This window comes from Bos indicus, chromosome 24 (assembly GCF_029378745.1).
Source record: "Bos indicus isolate NIAB-ARS_2022 breed Sahiwal x Tharparkar chromosome 24, NIAB-ARS_B.indTharparkar_mat_pri_1.0, whole genome shotgun sequence".
Taxonomy (NCBI): Eukaryota; Metazoa; Chordata; class Mammalia; order Artiodactyla; family Bovidae; genus Bos; species Bos indicus.
Window position 1 is genome coordinate 39,648,014 of NC_091783.1, and position 18,475 is coordinate 39,666,488.

Below are 18,475 nucleotides of genomic sequence, written 5' to 3' on the forward strand. Positions count from 1 at the left end.
ATTATTTCCATTGAACAGATGTGGACCCCAGGTCCCATATTCCGAACCAAACCCCAAGTCAGGCTTCCAGCCACCATGCCGTGTTGCCTTACTCTCTAGATTTCAAACCTAACATTATTCTGTTAATAAACAGGAAGGTCATATGAAATCATTCTGTTTAGCAGTTGATTCTATTTTAAATAAAGCTCTAAAAACTTTTTATAATACTCTCTACCTTCCAAGCTGGTTGTCAGCCCTCTGCACAGGTGTGAATCCATTTAATCCAGTCCTGTGAGGGGGGACACAGTTGTTATTCCCAATGTCTGAAGAAGGAAATGGAGACCCAGAGATGCTGAGTAGTCTGATAGGAATTCAGGATGTGGGGCAATGCATATGCCAATTATTGCAATTCTTTTTAACATTCTAGTCCTGCCACTGCTGTTTGCCTTCGAACAAATGACTCTTTCTAGTTCTTATGTATAAATAAAGGAGGGGGGCTGATTCTGTCATCTCTAAGATCTCTTCAACAAATGCTGCAAAGTTGACTTTAAAACAGCTTTGTCTGTCCCAGTCTGAAGACTTAAATGCAAAGTCCAGATTTTAAGTGGCTGTGCATTCTGATTCTTCCCTGGATATCCCTAACAGTGGTTTCTGGAAAGGAATCAAGCAGGATGCTAAAAACATAGACAATATTTTGATGGTCTCTAGAAATGCCAGCTTCAGCCTGGCATATGCCAACACATACAGATAATCCTCAACATTGTAAATCCTGGCTCCACCGTGCACCAGCTGTGTAACCTGGGTGAGTACTCCATCATGCCTTGTGTCTTTCCCTGTAAAGTGGGTGTAATAATAGCCCTATCTCCATAGAGCTGAGTGAGGGCTGAGTGGGGAGTTATTGAGATCAATGTCTAGAGTGTGCAGAAGATAACTTGGTCCATAGAAAGTAGTAAGTAAACATTTAACATTATTATTGCAGAAGATCTCTGCTCCTGTGAACAGGAAGGATCATGTACCACTATGATCATAACTGCAGAGGATTCCTTCTGAGGTCTGATGACAGCCTAGATTTGGAAAATTGGGCTCATTCTTTATTTCCAGGTTAAAAAAAAAAACTCCATTTAAATTGCTCAGTAGTTAAGAGAGATGTGACTTGATACCGAGCTAAATTAGTTTGCTGAAGTTACTCAATTTCAGAGGGCCTGTATCTAGATCAATGTGAGCTAGAAGTTTTTATTTAATCTGATCAATATCATGAGGTAATCAGCGTTGTTAAGTCCAGGCAATTGGTGGGACTGAATTTTCTGAAGTTTGTAAGATATGAATGTTCTGCCCACCCTTATTTAGTCAAATTAAGCGGCTGTGGGTTTATTATTTGCTAAACATCTGATAGTGTATTTTTTGAGGACTAGGAACAGCATTTTAGAGCACTAGAATGTTTTTCCTTTTAGACAACTCATCAGATTCTCTCAGTATATGAAGTACCCAGTGTGCAAGATAATTGAGAAGAAAAATGAGGAGATTTTTAAATACTTTGGTTAAGGGCTATAAAATAATTGAGACTTGAAATTTAACACTACCTGACGGTGTGGTTTTGTTTGTCACTCTTATTAGTGGGAACTTACTTTTGCTCTATGGAAGAGTCAAACAAATTAATCCACAGCTTTAAAGTGTGTTATGAGCATAATGCAGATTCAATCTGGGAGTAAATTAGGCCCTTTAAAAATTGATCACAGAATGTGACACTAAATGGAGTTGACGAAGTATTATGTTCACTTGGCAAAATTGTCTGTGCAAATATGATAGGATTGTATCCGGGACAAAACAAATACCCTGAATTTAAGTAAAGATTTTAGAGCTGAAGGCAATCATAGAGATTATATCATCCACCAGAGGCCCAGAGGAATTAAGCGATTTGCCTAAGGTTACACAGATAGTAAGTGGATCTTCCAGATTTGAGCCCAGGCTTTCTAGAGCTTAGTGGGAGGGAGGCCCACTCTCCTGCAGCATGCATTCAGACACCGTTATCACGATAACAGTCTCAGTAACTACTGTCTTTGAGTACTGCTCTGAACCAAGCTTTCGATCAGGCTCTGTCCACATAACCTCCTTGTTCCACCCCTCATGGCTCTATGTGGAATGTCTGGTGGTTTTTAGTCGCTCAGTCGTGTCCGACTCTGCGACCCCATGGACTACAGCCCCCCACCCCCAGGCTCCTCTGTCCATGGGATTCTCCAGGCAAGAATACTGGAATGGCTTGCCATTTCCTTTTCCAGGCCATCTTCCCAACTCAGGGATCCAACCCTCGTCTCCGGTGTCTCCTGCATTGCAGGCAGATTCTTTACCCATTGAGCCATTGGGGAAGCCCTTGGTATGTCTAGTTATCCCCCTTTTATAGATGAGATCACAGAGACCCAACATTTGTGACTTGTTCACGGCTACACAGCCAGCAAATGCCCAAAGCTGCGGTCCAGCTTCACCCCTGAATCTGCATTCTGTCCCTGGGACCCACTGTTTCACCCCTGGGGGTCAAGAGGACCTCATCTTTGACAAGATTTTCCTTGAAAATCAATATTTTAAATTCCTGCAATGCTAGCCTCAGCTACCCATAACTGGAGAACCTGTTTCATCAGACTGGTACACTAATTACTGTGTTTGTCTACTGGTCTTGAAAACTAACTAATTGACTTTTAATAATATCAAGCATAAACAACCTACCACATTATTAAAACATGACCTGCTAGCCTTTGTAGGACATGGATTCAAGATCTTGAATTTAAAAGCAAAAATCAAATAGTCAACTGCCAAAGGATGGCAGAAGAACATGAAGCCTGGGTGCTCTGTAGATTAATCCTAAAGGTAAAGTAGAAGCATTGTTGAAAATTACTGTTTATTTAATATTTCATTTGGAAGAGATGCTCCCAAACGTTCAATTCTACTCTGTATTTAAGTTTAAAATATGCTTGAAATGACTGAGGATGGCGCTGAATCACAGTAGTAGTGTCATAGCAAAATATCTTAGGTTTACCAGCTGAACTGCCCCATGCTTTACATGTGTTAAAGTATTAGTTCCGAGGCAAAATGAGGCAATATTATGTTTAACTGTTTGTTTGGAAACTTGTTTTATTAAAAAAAAGATTTTTTTCATGGTAATGCTATTTTCAGTACAGGTGTGATAATACTCCATGAAGTATTGTGTACTTGATATAGTGAATTGAGGAAGGTAACGGTCCCACTCGATGCTGGCCTCTAGTCTCCATGAGATACCCTAGTAGCAAAATGTAAATACCCTTTTCAAAAATAAAGAGGCCTTTGTGTGGTGGGATGAGCAGACAGGGGTGGGGCAGGGAACTGTGATCTCTTCAAACTCATGCTTTTGGCTTTGACTTCACTGAGTAAAATCAGTTCTCAGAGAACTGAGACAAACCCTTCTATGCTCCCCAAAAGCACAGAAGGAAGAAAGCTTGTCATTCACGAGCAGCTAGGGACAAAACCAGCGGCAGAGTACAGGTCAGGGGGATTAGAGATTTAAAAAAAAAAAAGTTGGAGTAAAGTGCACAGTTACTGTCAAAAATATATTATTTTGATCCTAAGAAAATTAAGAGAATTTTATCTAAGGAACTAGATTGCTGACCTTTTAATACATTTGGTTTTCAGAGAACATACAATCACCATCGGACCTATAAGACTAGTTTGCTTTGAAAAAAAAATTGCTTGGAATTATCTACAGGAATCTCGTGAACGCAATTCAAGGCTAACATTCTGCAGCTCTTTGGGTAGTGGGCGATTTCCGCGGATAAACCCCCTGCTTCCTGCGGGCATTTCTCCTATCTTCTCTCTCTCTTCCTAAATGCCAGCACTCTCCAGTTCTCCGTCCTCAACCCCTGAGGCGTGAGACCGTGAAATCATGTAGAGTTTCTCCTTGTTTGTAAACTGCCTCTGCACCGGCTGGGACGGCTCGGCCTCGGGGACCTCCTGGCCGGGATCCTCTGGGGGTCTCTGCTCCGGCCCCGGGGCGATGGCAGCCTCCCCGTCTGGGTTTCCACCGGCCCGCAGGTCCCCCATCGACTCCAGGGAGGTGCCAGTCTCCCGCAGCGGGGTGTAGCCCTTATTGCTGCAGGACGGGTCATCAGAATGGGAACTCGGCGAGTCCGGCCGGGCGGGGGACTCCGGGGAGGCCGCGAGCTCCGGGAGGCTGGAGTCCAGGTCCGCGCTGCGCGAGGCGGACGGGGGCTCGGGGTACGAGGCCGCCCGGTAGTCCGGCAGCCCGCTGGTGCTGCGGCGCCGCAGGGCCGCGTGCCTGCCGGTCCTGGGTAGGCGGCCGCCCTGCCCCCTGGCGGTGCGCGTGGCCGCCGGCTCCTCCGGCTCGCGGGGCGCCCAGCGCGCGCCGCCCCGGGCACCGCCCCGGAGGTCAGCGAGGCTCAGGTCGAGCGGGATCTCCCGGGCGCCACGCTCCCCGGGTGGCCGCTGCCAGCCGCGACTCGCGGCCCCCGCGTCCCCGTCGCGGTCCCCCGGCAGGGGTAGCAGCGCGAAGGCGCTCAGCGACGAGCCCACGAGGGAGCTGGCAGTGCTCGGGCGCCCCCAGGTTTCGGGAGGGCTGCCGGGCGCCGGGCTGCTGCCGCTGCTTGCGGCCCGGCGACGGCCGGCCACGCCCGGGCGCTCGCGGTAGATGCTGTACACGGCCTCCGCCAGGCTCGGGGGCTCCCGCGGGCGGCGCGGGGACGAGACCAGGTCGGGCGGGGACGCGGCGCCTGGGGTCCCCCCGCCACCCCCGCTCCGGGCCGCGGGGTGGGGCCAGGCGCCGCGGGCCAGCATCGCTGCCGCCCCGAAGGCGTCCCCGGCGGCGCCGCCGCGGGTCCCAGGCTTCAGCTCCAGGCCCCGCGACTGCACGTAGCCCAGGAAGCCGTTGAGCGGCGCGGCCCCGGGGGGCGCCGAGGCGGGGCCGGAGGACGAGGCGGCGGCCGCCAGGTCTTTGGCGCGGAGGCTGTGCACGTCGATGACGGTGGAGTAGAGGTCCCGCAGGTTGATGATCTTGGTCTCCTTGTCCCTGTTCTCGTGGAGCACGGCGTTGGCGCAGATAAAGAGGAAGATGCCGATGCCCATGATGAGGGGCCCGAAGACCTTGAGCTTGTCGGAGTGCAGGTAGCCCGAGAAGACGCGGAAGAAGAAGCCCACCGACGTGGAGGATGACGGGGAGGGGGCGGGGGACCGCGCTGGGGGCGTGCTCCTGGGCGCGCCCACCGAACTGGCGGTGACACCTTCCGGAGGCGCCGGCTGGGTCCTGGACCGGTTTCTGTTGCCCCCGCTGCTGCTGGTCACGGAGGGGACGCGGGGGCCGCTGTCCCCGGGCGGCGGCGGCGGCTGTTTAGCCCCCTCCCGGTGGGCCCCGTTGGCCTTGGGCCAGTAGCCCACCACCGCCAGGGCGATGCCCACCAGCAGCACCACGATCCCGCAGAGGGCGATGAGCCCGGAGACGGAGCACAGCTTCAGCTTGCCCTTCACCACCACCACGTCGTTCTTGCGCCTCTTCTTGGTTTTCCGCTTGCGCTTGGGGACCTGGCCCGGGGGCCGGAGGGGGTCCTGCTTCCGGGCGGAGATCCTCAGGAGGCCGCCGGTGGCGATCATAGCGAGCGGTGGAGAGTGGGGCTAACCCGGGGCCGGAGGCCTGTGCGGGGGGCGGGGGGGTGGGGTGCACCAGCTGCCCACTAGCCGCTCCTCCACCTCCTCCTGCTGCAAAGCAGAGGAAGACAGTCAGAAGGTGCAGGCTTGGCTGCGGCAACATCCCACGCGCTCTGCCATAGTCCGGCTCCAGGATCCCACCACGTGTGCAAGCCCCCACCCCACCCCTTCCCACATACCCGGGCCATGACCCGCTAACAGGAGTGCCCTACGTGGAGACCAGGGGGTGCCGGCAGTGGATTAGGGACGAGAAGCGCTGTTGCCGTATCTGATCCGAGACGGTTAAACACACTTGGAGAGGACGTCTTCTTTTCTCCCCCATCCCCCGAACACTGTAGGTACTATTCCAGCAGTGCTCAATTCAAAAGCTCCAGGCTGACAGCCAACGGAGTTCTGACCATGAGTGAAAACTAACGTGGGGACTCAGCGCTCGTGGGAACGGGCTCTCCTGGTCTCCCAAGGGGGGGCGCCCCAGACTTCCAAGTCTCTTAACTGAGAGGAGGGTCTGTTTATCTGTGGGGCCTTCAAAGTCCCTGAAACAGTCACAAAAGTTACCGATTCATAAAGACAAAAAGAAGTCCTTTCACTGGACGGAAATGAAAAGTCATATCATGGCAGGCGGCTTATTTACCCCAGGTAATTAATAAAGAGTTCACGGCTGGGGGAACACCGGAGAGCTATGTTAGTACTCCGACCATGAATCCTTCCACCAACTTGTCTCCAAGCCATCACTGTTCTCAAGCAAGCTGATCTTTCTCACAGCCCCTTCCCTCTCATCTCATTCCTGCAACATCTGGACAGCTTCTTGGGGTGGAATATTTAGTTTTAGGTAACAGGTTATGTAACTGCGCTCTTCTTTCTGGTCTCTTCTCCTCCCTCAGAGGAACTCCCTTAAAGGTATCATGTGCTAGAGTCCATCAGGGAATTTAAGCAGTCCTCCCAGCATCTCCAAGAGAAAGATCTTTTTCTCATGTGGGAAAATTCCAATCTTAAAAAAAAAGAAAGACCTGCCATCATAGCTTTCTGACCCCTTATTAATGTGCCAACAGCACATTCTGAAGAATCCAAATATTCAAATGAGGAGGCAATTAACTATGTACAGCAGTCTACATAATAATGATGGCTTGTAGGATCTCCCAAGGGAGAGCAGTTCCCATGTTTTTCTCATGAGGTCAGTTTTAGGAAAGGAGGGGGGACAACAATCAGTGGACTATCTTACAGGAAGTTTAGTGGTTTATAATAAAGCCTGGGTAGATAAACAGCACAGATGCAACTCTGTGGATATCTGTCAGCTTCTAAAAATTTCAGTCCTGCTGGATCCCCAGAGTAACACATTTTCTGTTCCACTGGTTGTGTTCCCTCCTATAATAGAGATGCTAAAATTAAGGGCATTGTATGAAATTGAAAGGCTTAGATATCACTCACAAGCCTTTGGGAATTATATCCTTTATAAAATAATTCATGTTTTAGAATAAACTGCCCTTTGAAAATGGGGGGTTGCTTAGGTTGGTGCCTGGGTGAACAGCTTTGCCCGTTGATCCCCTCTATCATACCAAGACAAGAGCATTTCTCCACTGGTGGAAAAGCAAATGGCAATCAGCTATTTACAATGCTTGCAAATCAATATCTCCTTGGAACTTGGTTGGCTTTCAGTAAGCAGGAATGTGAGGTGGGCTAGAGAGGGGTTAAACACTGGGTAGGTGAGAGAGGGCTTAGAGAATACATTTACAAACGCTTTGAATTTTGTTTTTAAGTAGGAGCTGCACCAGTAAGCAGAGATTGGGGAAAAAACAAAAACAAAGCAGAATCCAAGAGTAGCTTACTGTCCATTCTTCCCCCCAAATAAGCACATTTATTATGTAGTTGTAACTGCAAAGACTGCTTTTTTAAGTGATACACAAACTCCAGCATCTTTAATGTAATAATCTGGAGATGAGTGATTGTCTTAAGAAGGACTGGGGAGCCAGACATTTTAGAAGCAAAGGCAGCCTCAGTTGGCGAGGTGGCTCTCCCAGAAAAAAGAGAAGCGCTAACATTTTGTTGGGCACTGATGGGGATGCTGGATGTCTTGGGGGAGGAAGGTCCACACATGTTTTTTCTCCTCACAAGGCAGCTTTGGCTCTGGGTACAAAGTAAGGAAGACTGGAACGGATTTCAACAATCGTTTACAGAAGATCTTTAAAATTAGTTTAATAGCCAGTAATTAACTCCCTAGTTTATTATTCCTTCAGCTCTGCTGAAGCCTGAACTCCTTTATAACGTGTCTCCATCTGACGGGGAAATACTGACAAAGGTCAGATGGCGAGGAAGAACCACCTTGGAGGTTTTCTTCGTGCATAATGAAGGAAAACAAACTTAGCATTCGAGCTCGGCTGCCCTAGCAATTTACAGCCTGGTGCTGGTCTTTCCGCGGCAAAGTAATGGAGGCTGGGGGAAAAGAAAGGAGGGATGTCTAAAAATACAACTGCTTCCAAGAGAGACGTTCAAGTTCTCGGCTCGTGACGGATTAAGCCCCACTCGGTGTCTGCTGCTCCGAGCCCACAGGACTGGAAGCGCCCTGCCCTGCCCGGGTCCTCAATACCCCCGGCCCCTCCCCGGCAGGGCAGCGAGCCCCCCTTGCCCTTCCTTTTAGGTCTGCTTATTTATGTTGGAGTCACATGAGTGCAGCAGCTGGGAGTCCGCCTCTGGAACGAAGCCAGGCGGGAGCGAAGTGAGGGCAATCCTGAACTCGCTTGTATCCCGGCAGCGCGTGCCGCGTAGCCCGCCCAGGAACACGAGTGTCCCGAACACCCGCGCGGGGGACCCGGGCTGGGGCCGGGGGCTGGGGAGGGGGCGTCCGGGGGGACGGACAGAACGACTCAAGATGGCAGCTCTGGAAGCCAAGAATATCACTCACTTACCCGGGAAGACGGGGGCAGGTCGGGGCCGGCGAACGGGCGCTCGGGCGACACAAAGGAACCATGGAGAAACTTTTCGAGCCAGAGCCGCCGGCGGAGCGCGGGGACAGCGCCGCGGGGCCCTCGGTGCGAGCGCGGCTCAGCATCCCGGCGGGGGCGAGCGTCAGCCCCGGGTGCGCATCCCTCTCCGGCGCCGGGGCGGGAGCCATTTCCCGGAGTTTTCAAGAAGTGTCAGGTTCTCTGCATCCCGCATCCCGCCCGGAGCCGCTCTCCCCGCCGCCCCGGCCCCTAGTCCGGCCCTGCCTGCTGGTCGGCCCCGCGCCTCTTTGTGTGGCTGCTGCGCGCCGGGCACCGCCGGGTGGAGTTGAGCCCGCGGCGGCGGCGGCGGCGGGGAGAGCGGCTCGGGGCGGCCGGACCCGCGGCGGTTGCTAAGAGACCGGAGCCATGACACAGGGAAATCGCTGCAGGATGGCAGTCGGTACCCGGCCCGGCTAGGCGGCTCGGGGGCGCACCCGCCCCCCGCCCCGCCCCGCCTCCCGCCTCCTCCCTGGCTCCCGTCTCCCCGCCTCGCCGGTCTCCCCCTCCACACTTCCTCTCCCGCCGGCGCGCGTCCCTTCGGAAGAACCGCTTCCCCAGGAACGAGGAGGCGCGAGGGGAGGCGGAGGAGGGGGCCCGGGCCGGGGGCGCGCGGAGAGGGCAGGGCGCGGGGCGCCTCAGCCTCGGCCCTCCCCGCCCCTGGGGCGCCCCGGGACCGCCGCCTGCCCGGGGCTGGAGCTTTGTTCTTTCCCTCCCAACTACCTGTCTGAGCCGCGGGCCGGAGGGTCCCCAAAGGACGGGCCGCTGCTCCCGGAGGGGCTCCCCATCAACATCCGAGGGTAGCGCCCGCGTCTCCTTGCCTCCCTGCCACCCCGCCTCTCCTCTCCTCTCTTCCTCTTTTGTTGCCTCGACTCCTGGACACGACACAGCCTGCGCTGTCTCCCCCCTCCCACTCGGGAGTTGGCAGTGTGGACGCACAGCGAACACAGTAAGTTGTCCCCCAGCGAAGTCAGGCCGGGCCGAGGGGAGCCGCCCCCGCCGCGCCGCGCGCCCCGCGGGGCTCGTGGCCGCCGCTGTCCGCTGTCCACGCGCTCCAGCCCCGCCGGGCTTTTGTGGCCGCTCCCCCGGACTCGGGCAGCTGGGGCTCATCGGAGATTAGAATCGGCTCCGGGGCTCTCGCTTGGCAGCCCCTCTTGCTCCGACCCGCGCGCTCATCAGCAAGCTTGCAAAGGAAAACTGCAATTCTCCAGGAATCAGGGTTAGCATCAGAGACGGGAGGTGGGGGGAGGGAGGCCGTCCGAACTCCCTACGTCATTTTTGAAAAAGCGAGAGGGAGAGAGGAGTCTTGTTTCCTGGCTCATCCCTGCCCTCTCAACTGTAAAGTAAAAATGACAGGAAAGCGAGCATTTCAAAGTGGAATTTCCCCATGGAGAATTGAGAAGAAAGTAAGAAAGATTTCAATTATCTATTGAAATAGGACAGCCAGGGTTCAAGAATAAAGCAACAGAAGAGCAGGTGCTGTCTGAACTTTGGGGCCCAGGCAGAAATATATTGCTGGGATGGGGTGCGGTGGTGGTGGTGGTGGTAGAGGCTGTTGTGTATTCTGAGTTTGCCTGTTCAAGGGTTCACGAAGCCCACCCGGGAGGGCCTTGCAGCCCGCAGCGTCAGGGACAAGATTGTTCCTCCAAGGTACACGGCATCCTCTTGTGTTTACCGCTAGAGCTTGCATTTTGCAAAAAGAACAATAAAGACCAGACATTTATGGGTTTAAAGACAGAAATGTGGACACTTGATGTGTGAGGTGGGTGTGGAGACGGTGGGGAGGCCGGAGGGGGTGGAGGAGAAATATTTCCCTCAAAGGAAACCATGCATCTGCATGTTTGGAAGGTGGCGTCCGTCTCCCTTTCCAAGCAAATATTGAAGCTGGATAATGATGGGGTGATCAGAGCCCACCTCCTTCTACCTCTGTTCCTATTCAGACGCTAAAAAACAAGTCAAAATGAAGGGAAAGTTTTCAGTTCCACAATAGAGTGTTTCCTTTCAGAGAAATCACTGCAAAGGAGAAATCACCTGGTCTAGTAGTCATTTTCAAGGTGCCTTTTTTTTTTTTTTTGGCTCGGAACATCTAGACTTCAGGCAGATTCTTTACCCACTGAGCCATCAGAGAAGCCCTCCAGACTTCTTGAATGCCAATAAAAATCTGGTGGTGTGCACAAAGACTGGATCTGAGATATCATTTCATTACACAACTGGCTGCCAGGGGCCACGGGTGGCAAGTCCTGTCCTCATTGGCCTCTGCTGAGCTGTGTAAACAGGAATGGCATTGCAGAACTTCATTAGGGTCTGAGGTGGATTAAGCCATTAACAGTTTCAAATTTCAGCAGAAATGATAGCCATCATTGGCACAGTTAAAATTTATCTGAGGGATTTAGGGAGAAAGGAAAAAAATGCTTTTCTAGACAAACAGGCCTTGGGACATACTTTTCTTCTGTGGATGACTGCAGTAAGAGTCATGGTTTATTATTCAAAGGCTTCCTTCCAAACTGGAGTTCTTTGGAACTTTGAACTGTTACATTTCACCTGAGTGTATCATCTTCAGTTATTTTCTTTGTTTTCAGCTCAGGGTATCGGAGGAAATCAGATCACATCTGGTTTCCAGTGCAGTCCTTTATCCTCTCTGTAATAATATCATATCAACATACATTCCCACGGGTTTGCAAGTGATGTGGTTATTTTGAAAAGAACAATGGTTCTCTTCTGGAGTTACTTTTTTTCTGATTTCACTGGCCGTTCAATTGGGGTGATTTCAGAGGTTGTGGGACACCCCCTCTTTCTCCCTGCTGGATACTGAAGGGTGAAGACTACCTACTCATAAGAGTTCATCAGTGTTTATAGAACTGAGGGCTCAGCCGGGCATTCAGAACATGTGGCAACAGGAGAGAAATGAGGGCCTTGGGAAAAAAGAAGAGGAAAAAGATGAACTTAGTTTTGTTGTTCAGTTGCTAAGTTGTGTTCGACTTAGTGTTTGTGACCACATGGGCTGCAGCATGCCTGGCTTCCCTGTCCTTTACCATCTCCTGGAGCTCACTCAAACTCATGTCCATTGAGCCGGTGATGCCATCCAACCCATCTTATCCTCTGTCGTCCCTTTCTGCTCCAGCCTTCAACCTTTCCCAGCATCAGGGTCTTTTCCAGTAAGTCAGTTCTTCACATCAGGTGGCCAAAGTATTGGAGCTTCAGCATCAGTCCTTCCGATGAATATTCAGGGTTGATTTCCTAGTCTAGGATTGACTAGTTTTAACTAACTAAACTAAGAACAGTATGAGCTTAGATTAGTTGGATTAAACTCTGAACTGAAGCCTTTCATCTGCTCTTTCTTAAAAATAACCCTTATGTAGTATATGTAATTCACAATCAATTTACTTCCCTTGGTCATGTCCTCAACCTGGACTGGCTCACCTGTCTGTATTTGCCTGGGGGGCTCAGGAGGAGATGTGGTGGTGCGCAGCCTGCCAGGGTCCTTGGTGGTGAATGTGAACAGAACAGGAGAGAGGATAACAGTGTGCAGTGGGAGAAGCCTGCCCGTGTCTGCAGCCCCGCAATTCCTGCTTCTCCCCACGCTCTGATCTCTCAGGTTTTTCAGATGCAGGAACCAGGTAGTTTGGAGGCGTGTGTTCTGGAACCAGTTCGTATCCTCCACACACTAAGTATGGAATTTAATCAAATAAGTCAGTGGTGTTGGCTTCTCTGCCTCAGTTTCCCCATATGTATTGGGATCATGACACATGCTTGCCTCATAGCATTATTGTGAGGATTAAGCAAGGTTAGTTCACGTTCACTAATGTTTGTTGCTGCAGTCGTGTCCAACTCTGTGCGACCTCATAGATGGCAGCCCACCAGGCTCCCCCGTCCCTGGGATTCTCCAGGCAAGAACCCTGGAGTGGGCTGCCATTTCCTTCTCACTAATGTTTAGCATGTGATTAACACTCATTGGGCTTCCCTGGTAGCTCAGCTGATAAAGAATCCTCCTGCAATGCAGGAGACCCTGATTTGATTCCTGGGTCAGGAAGATCCACTGGAGAAGGGATAGGCTACCCACTTCAGAATTCTTGGGCTGCCCTTGTGGCTCAGCTGGTAAAGAATCTGCCTGCAAGCGGGAGACCTGGCTTCGATCCCTGGGTTGGGAAGATCCCCTGGAGAAGAGAGATGCTACCCACTCCAGTATTCTGGCCTGGAGAATTCCATGGACTGTATAGTCCATGGGGTCTCAAAGAGTTGGACATGACTGAGTGACTTTCACCTTCACCTTAACACTCATTACATTTAGCCATCTTCCTTGGTAGTCTGAACCTCTTCTCCCACCTTGTTACCCTCCCTCTCAAGTTCTGTTCACATTCACCAACATTGATGTGGGAAGTCCCTACCCTTAATCACTCTGAAATGTGGCTACAGGATTGGCTATTGTAACTGAGCAACGTTGCCCTCATGACCCACATGGCCTTGGCTCAGTGTCACTTAAGAAGCCCACTCTCTAGGGGGGCGGGGGTGAAAGCCCTCTCCCCATTGCCACCTCAATCATTTTGCAATTACTAGGGCCCTTTCATTTCAGTGCTGGAGAACCCAGATTGCAAACTCAAGTCACTCTAGAGTCAGCGTAGGAGTTTGCAAAAACACAACCAAGAGGACATTCTTCAGACTGGACGTTTCAGGGATTCACAGAGGAGACTTCAAAGCTTTTTTCTGGCATCGCCGCAGAAGGAAAAAAAACACTATCCCAAGGTTGAGCATGGGACACCAGATATCTCACTCCTCCTCTTTCCTACTTCCTTCTCCATACCCCAGCCAATTAAAAAACATGACAAACAAAAACCCAATCAGAGAAAACAATAAACCAAGCACCAGATTTAGCAAATAAAATCTTAGGTGGAACATACACTCAGAAGCTCTCTGTTGTTTATCTGAAATGTAGATTTCACCAGGCACAGTCTTCGATCTGCATCCCACCATTACATACATTGTTAGCCTCAGGCTTTTTTTTCATGGCACATACAAAGGATAATACAGTTTGATAAAATAGGAAATGCAACAGTGGGTTAAAGCCCCATTAGATTTCTTTTGGAACAGAATAGGCAAGAAGACACCCGGCAGAGCCTGGATGAAGCAGAACTTGGAAGCCCAAGGGTGGGAAACTGTTTCTCACAGTTCCAGATTACACGGTTTGTGTTTCCAGCCCTTCCCCAGCGACGCTGCTGTCCCAGAGGGACGGGCGTTTGCCTCTGCCTCCATTCCCCAGAGGCCCACAAATGAACCTCTGGGAGAAGGAACTCGGCATCACTTTCGAGAACTTCTGTTTGAAAACTAAGGGTGAACTCATGCTGTGTCAAGGTCACGATCCAGCCTGTTTTCCTGTGCTTCTGAAACATGTCAGAGTTCAAGCCAGAACACTTCCACCACAGAGGAAAAGGAATGATGAAACATATCAGCCAGGCACCTCTACCTCTGTTCCAGACAAACGGGGCGTGTGATAGAGACAGCCTTCGCTTTCTGCCTCCAGCCCCATTCATTCTTAATTTTGCAAGTCACCAAGAGACTGACTGGGGGTTGTCTTCTCTAATAAGAAGGTTCCTTTCTGTACATTCACTTTCCCCCGACAGCCTGTATTTTCTATCATTTTCCATGGACACCATCAAAGCTGGATTGTGTGCCTCATAAGATAATTGAGGTCTGAAATGAGAAACCAGGGTGTGTTGGCACAGCTGAAAGCACATCAAAGCCGAGCTTGGAAAGGGCTTTGCAGAGAGGGCACCAACAACAGAACAGCCAAGAAGAAGCTTACAACTAAATGTGCTCTGGGTTCCCAAAACATATGCCAAACGTCCACACCAAGGCTGTCCCCATTATTTCTAATAATCCATGAGCACTCCAGATAGAAAACTTGTCCTACTGAAAACTAATAGGAACTCGCATGTCGGAGCTCCTTTCAAAATTAACTGTGATGTGAGCTGCTGTGAGTTCCCAGCAGGAAGGGAGAAACACACAGACACGGAACTCCTTTTCAAAAGTAAAGAAACCAAGACTAGAGCTTGGATGACGAGTCTCAGACTCATCCTGCAAACATTTTATTTTAAGTGCCTCTTGTGTACCCAGCTTTTTGATTCTTGCATTTATTCACTTAACAAATATTTATTGAGCAGTTACTATGTTATAGTTATTCTTCTAGGCACTGGGAGTAGAGTGATGAACAGGTAAACAAAGAAACATAAGATTTCAAGACTAGAGCTTGGGTGACAAGTCTCTGACTCATCCTGCAAACATTTTTTTTTAAGTGCCTCTTGTGTACCCACCTTTTTGATTCTTGCATTTATTCACTCAACAAATATTTACTGAGCAGTTACTATGTTATAGTTACTCTTCTAGGCACTGGGGGTAGGGTGATAAACAGGTAAACGAGGTCCCTCTCTGGGAAGGGGGCAGGTAGGTAATAGAAAAGTTTGAAGCAAACAACTGAGAAAATTTCAAAGCTTGATGAGTGTTATGAAGAAATTAAAAGAGGGCGCTGTGACTGGTGAAAGGAGGCAGCAGGAGAGAATAACTTAGATCAGATATTCAGGGAAGATCTTGCCAAGGAGTGGTGTCTGTACTGAGAACTGAAGGCTGAAAAGGAGCTGACCATTTAAGAGTATTCCCCAGGAAAAGAAAAGATTAAGGGACATGGCCCTGTTAGCCTGTAATTTAGTTAAGAGTCATCAAAAAATAACTAGTGACCAATGCAGGGCAAGAGGGCAAAATCTCTAAGCGCTAGAGGACTTTAGAAGATAATGATCACTGGGGAGAAAAAGCTAGGTCAGGAATACCTCGTGGCTCCCACCCTTGACCTGAGGTAGATTTGGGTCAGTGGAGGGAAGGCATAGAACTGGACATGTGAGCAGTCGGGACATGAACATAAGCTCTCTGATGAGTATAAGAGGCCCAGGAGTAGGGGCCAAGCATGCCACTGATGTTAAGATGCTCAGAATGGGAAGAGCCCTTCAGATGCTCTAGTCCCTTGCTTCTCTCATGTGGTCCATGGACCAGCAGCATCAGCACTACCTGGGGTTCACCTCATCTCCCATCTTTACAGGCATCCAGGTGTGAGAGAAGGAATTTTGCCTTGAACTCTTTATTTCACAAAGTGCACGCAGATGTACATAACGTCTGTGACCAAATATGTGTTTCTTACATGGGGCAGCAGCATGTTTTTTAGCTCAAATGAAAGAAGAAATTAAAACCTGTGTCTTTTGGAGGTGTCTGTATCAGTCTAGGAAATAGGTTTGGTGGAGGTGAGGCTTGAGTCCAGTTTTCTGAAAGATCAAGTTCACTCTACTCTGGGACCACTCTTTGGGTTCAGACCCTTCACACTCAGGTAGTCCTGCCCCTTCTAGTTATGGGATGTTAGATACATTATTAGATACCCAAGTGTCTGATTGTCTGACTCGTCTCTTGCAAGGTGGTTGTGGGGAGGAAACGAGATAGTCGGGGGCAGCTTGGGGAAGAAAAGGTCCTCTGGTCCCCATCATCTCTACCATTCCCCAGAACACCTCTAAATGAATATATAGAAGTAAAAACCGAGTACTTGCTATGGCAAGGTTTCTCATCCCATCCTATCGCTAAGCCTGTTCTATGTGGAAATTTTGGGGCCACTGCTGTAGGTGTTGCTTGGGGTACAGGTATTAATGTCTGTGCAGCCTTAGTCAGGTGTTAGTGCTGGTGATGATGGTGGGGAATCTTTACAGGGCTCATCGTGGGTCCTGGAGACAGAGTGGAGGGCAGAAGCCACCTGCGAGGTTTGGGTCTGATCCAAAGACAGAGAAGAGTTTCCCAGAGTGCCTTGCGGTTCCCAGTGAGCCCAGCCAGGCAGGGGCTGGTGACTGACACGCTCGTCTCATCTTTGGAGCCCCACGCTGCTCCTGCAGCCATTGTGTTTTGGTTTGTTTGTGGGAATTTCCTGAAGCATGTTTGCTTTTCCTTTGCCTTCGGTTGCTGAGCCTCAGCAAGATGATCACTTCCTCCATAGATGGGACTGGAAATGGCTTTAATTGTATTTGTAAAGCTTGAGATAAATATTTTCATTTCCTTTCTGATGGAAGCCAATGGTATTTTCATATGCGTATCTCCTATTCATTGTCTCAGAAGGCAGGGTCTGGATCCCTTTTAATTCTGTTCTCCACTTTCCAACTTAATTCTCATCAAAGCCAGCCCCCCTCCCCTCCTGCAAAAACAGAGGCTGAACAACTACTTGTGTGGGTGCCGGATATTGTTCTTGTCGTATGTTTGGAAAAATGCAAATGTTTGTGTATGTGACTATGGACTTGTGAAATTAAATTGACTGACTAGGGTGACTTAAGAGACCTTTATTATACCTGTCCAAGGACAAAGTATTGACCAATAAAAACCTGTATTTCATTTTAAGTATCTTTTTGAATTGTGGTTTTCTCAGGGTAGATGCCCAGTAGTGGGATTGCTGGGTCATATGGTAATTTTTGTGGTTAGTTTTTTAAAGGACTCTCGTACTTTTCTCCATAGGGGCTGTATTGAATAGGGATTTCCTCCAACATTGCCTCCAACATTTCCACCAACAAAGCAAGAGGGTTCCCTTTTCTCCACACCCTCTCCAGCATTTATTTTTTTTTGCAGATTTTCTGATGATGGCCATTCTGACCGCTGTGAGATGTAGATACCTCATTGTGGTTTTGATTTGCTTTTCTCTAGAGCTATGTTGGAGAAGGCAATGGCACCCCACTCCAGTACTGTTGCCCGGAGAATCCCATGGATGGAGGAGCCTGGTGGGCTGCAGTCCATGGGGTCGCTGGGAGTCGGACATGACTGAGCGACTTCACTTTCACTTTCCACTTTCCACTTTCATGCATTGGAGAAGGAAATGGCAACCCACTCCAGTGTTCTTGCCTGGAGAATCCCATGGACGGAGAAGCCTGGTGGGCTGCAGTCTATGGGGTCGCACAGAGTCGGACACGACTGAAGCAACTTAGTAGTAGTAGTAGAGCTATGTTGGGAGAAGGCAATGGCAACCCACTCCAGTACTCTTGCCTGGAAAATCCCATGGACTGAGGAGCCTGGTGGGCTGCAGTCCATGGGGTCGCTAAGGGTCGGACACGACTGAGGGACTTCACTTTCACTTTTCACTTTCATGCATTGGAGGAGGAAATGGTAACCCACTCCAGTGTTCTTGCCTGGAGAATCCCAGGGACGGGGAAGCCTGGTGGGTTGCCATCTATGGGGTCGCACAGAGTTGAACATGACTGAAGTGACTTAGCAGCAGCAGCAGCCAGTGTTCTTGCCTGGAGAATCCCAGGGACGGGGGAGCCTGGTGGGCTGTCGTCTATGGGGTCACATAGAGTCAGACACGACTGAAGCGACTTAGCAGCAGCAGCAGCAGCAGCAGCAGAGCTAAGTTGAGCATCTTTTCATATGCCTCTTGATTGTCACCTGTACGTCTTCTTGGGAGAAATGTCTGTTTCGGTCTTCTGCTCACTTCTGATTGGGTTGTTTGTTTTTCCGATATTGAGCTGCATGAGCTGCTTGTATATTTTGGAGGTTGATCATCTTAAGTATCACTATGAAAGGAGTCCTCACCAGAATATATCTCAAGGTCATATTGGAAACTTAGATCATTGCTTCCTTTCTGAAACAAAAGAGTGGGGAAAAAATTATGCCTGTTATGTCAGGAGAGAAGTTGATATTATAAACCTATATCATTTTATTCAAAATATGAAGATAAATTAAAATGTATCTACACTTGGAAAATGGCTCAGATATTTTAAAATTATGTTTTGAAGTGGGCTTGGGTTTCCTCAATCTCACACCTGGGCCACTGCAAGCATTCTGTG

At 49.9% G+C, this 18,475-nt stretch overlaps 1 protein-coding gene and 1 long non-coding RNA gene across 2 annotated transcripts in view; one reads left to right on the forward strand and one right to left on the reverse strand.

The window, feature by feature from the left end:
* Positions 1-3,084: 3,084 nt before the first annotated feature.
* Positions 3,085-9,079, reverse strand: TMEM200C (transmembrane protein 200C). Its single transcript, XM_019987003.2, has 2 exons — positions 8,559-9,079; positions 3,085-5,709 (listed from the first exon to the last, which is right to left on the reverse strand). The coding sequence occupies exon 2, from the start codon at positions 5,602-5,604 to the stop codon at positions 3,826-3,828; it is 1,779 nt and encodes a 592-aa protein (XP_019842562.2). The 5' UTR covers positions 5,605-5,709; positions 8,559-9,079; the 3' UTR covers positions 3,085-3,825.
* Positions 9,080-9,119: 40 nt separating this feature from the next.
* The window catches only part of LOC109577983 (uncharacterized), a 54,045-nt gene continuing 44,689 nt past the window's right edge, over positions 9,120-18,475 (forward strand). Inside the window, exon 1 of the long non-coding RNA XR_002183634.2 lies at positions 9,120-9,579. This is a non-coding gene — a long non-coding RNA (uncharacterized lncRNA). The remainder of the gene's footprint in view (positions 9,580-18,475) is intronic.

Excerpts from the sequence above, each read along its gene's own strand:
- TMEM200C (XM_019987003.2), bottom strand. The coding sequence starts at position 5,604 with ATGATCGCCACCGGCGGCCTCCTGAGGATCTCCGCCCGGAAGCAGGAC.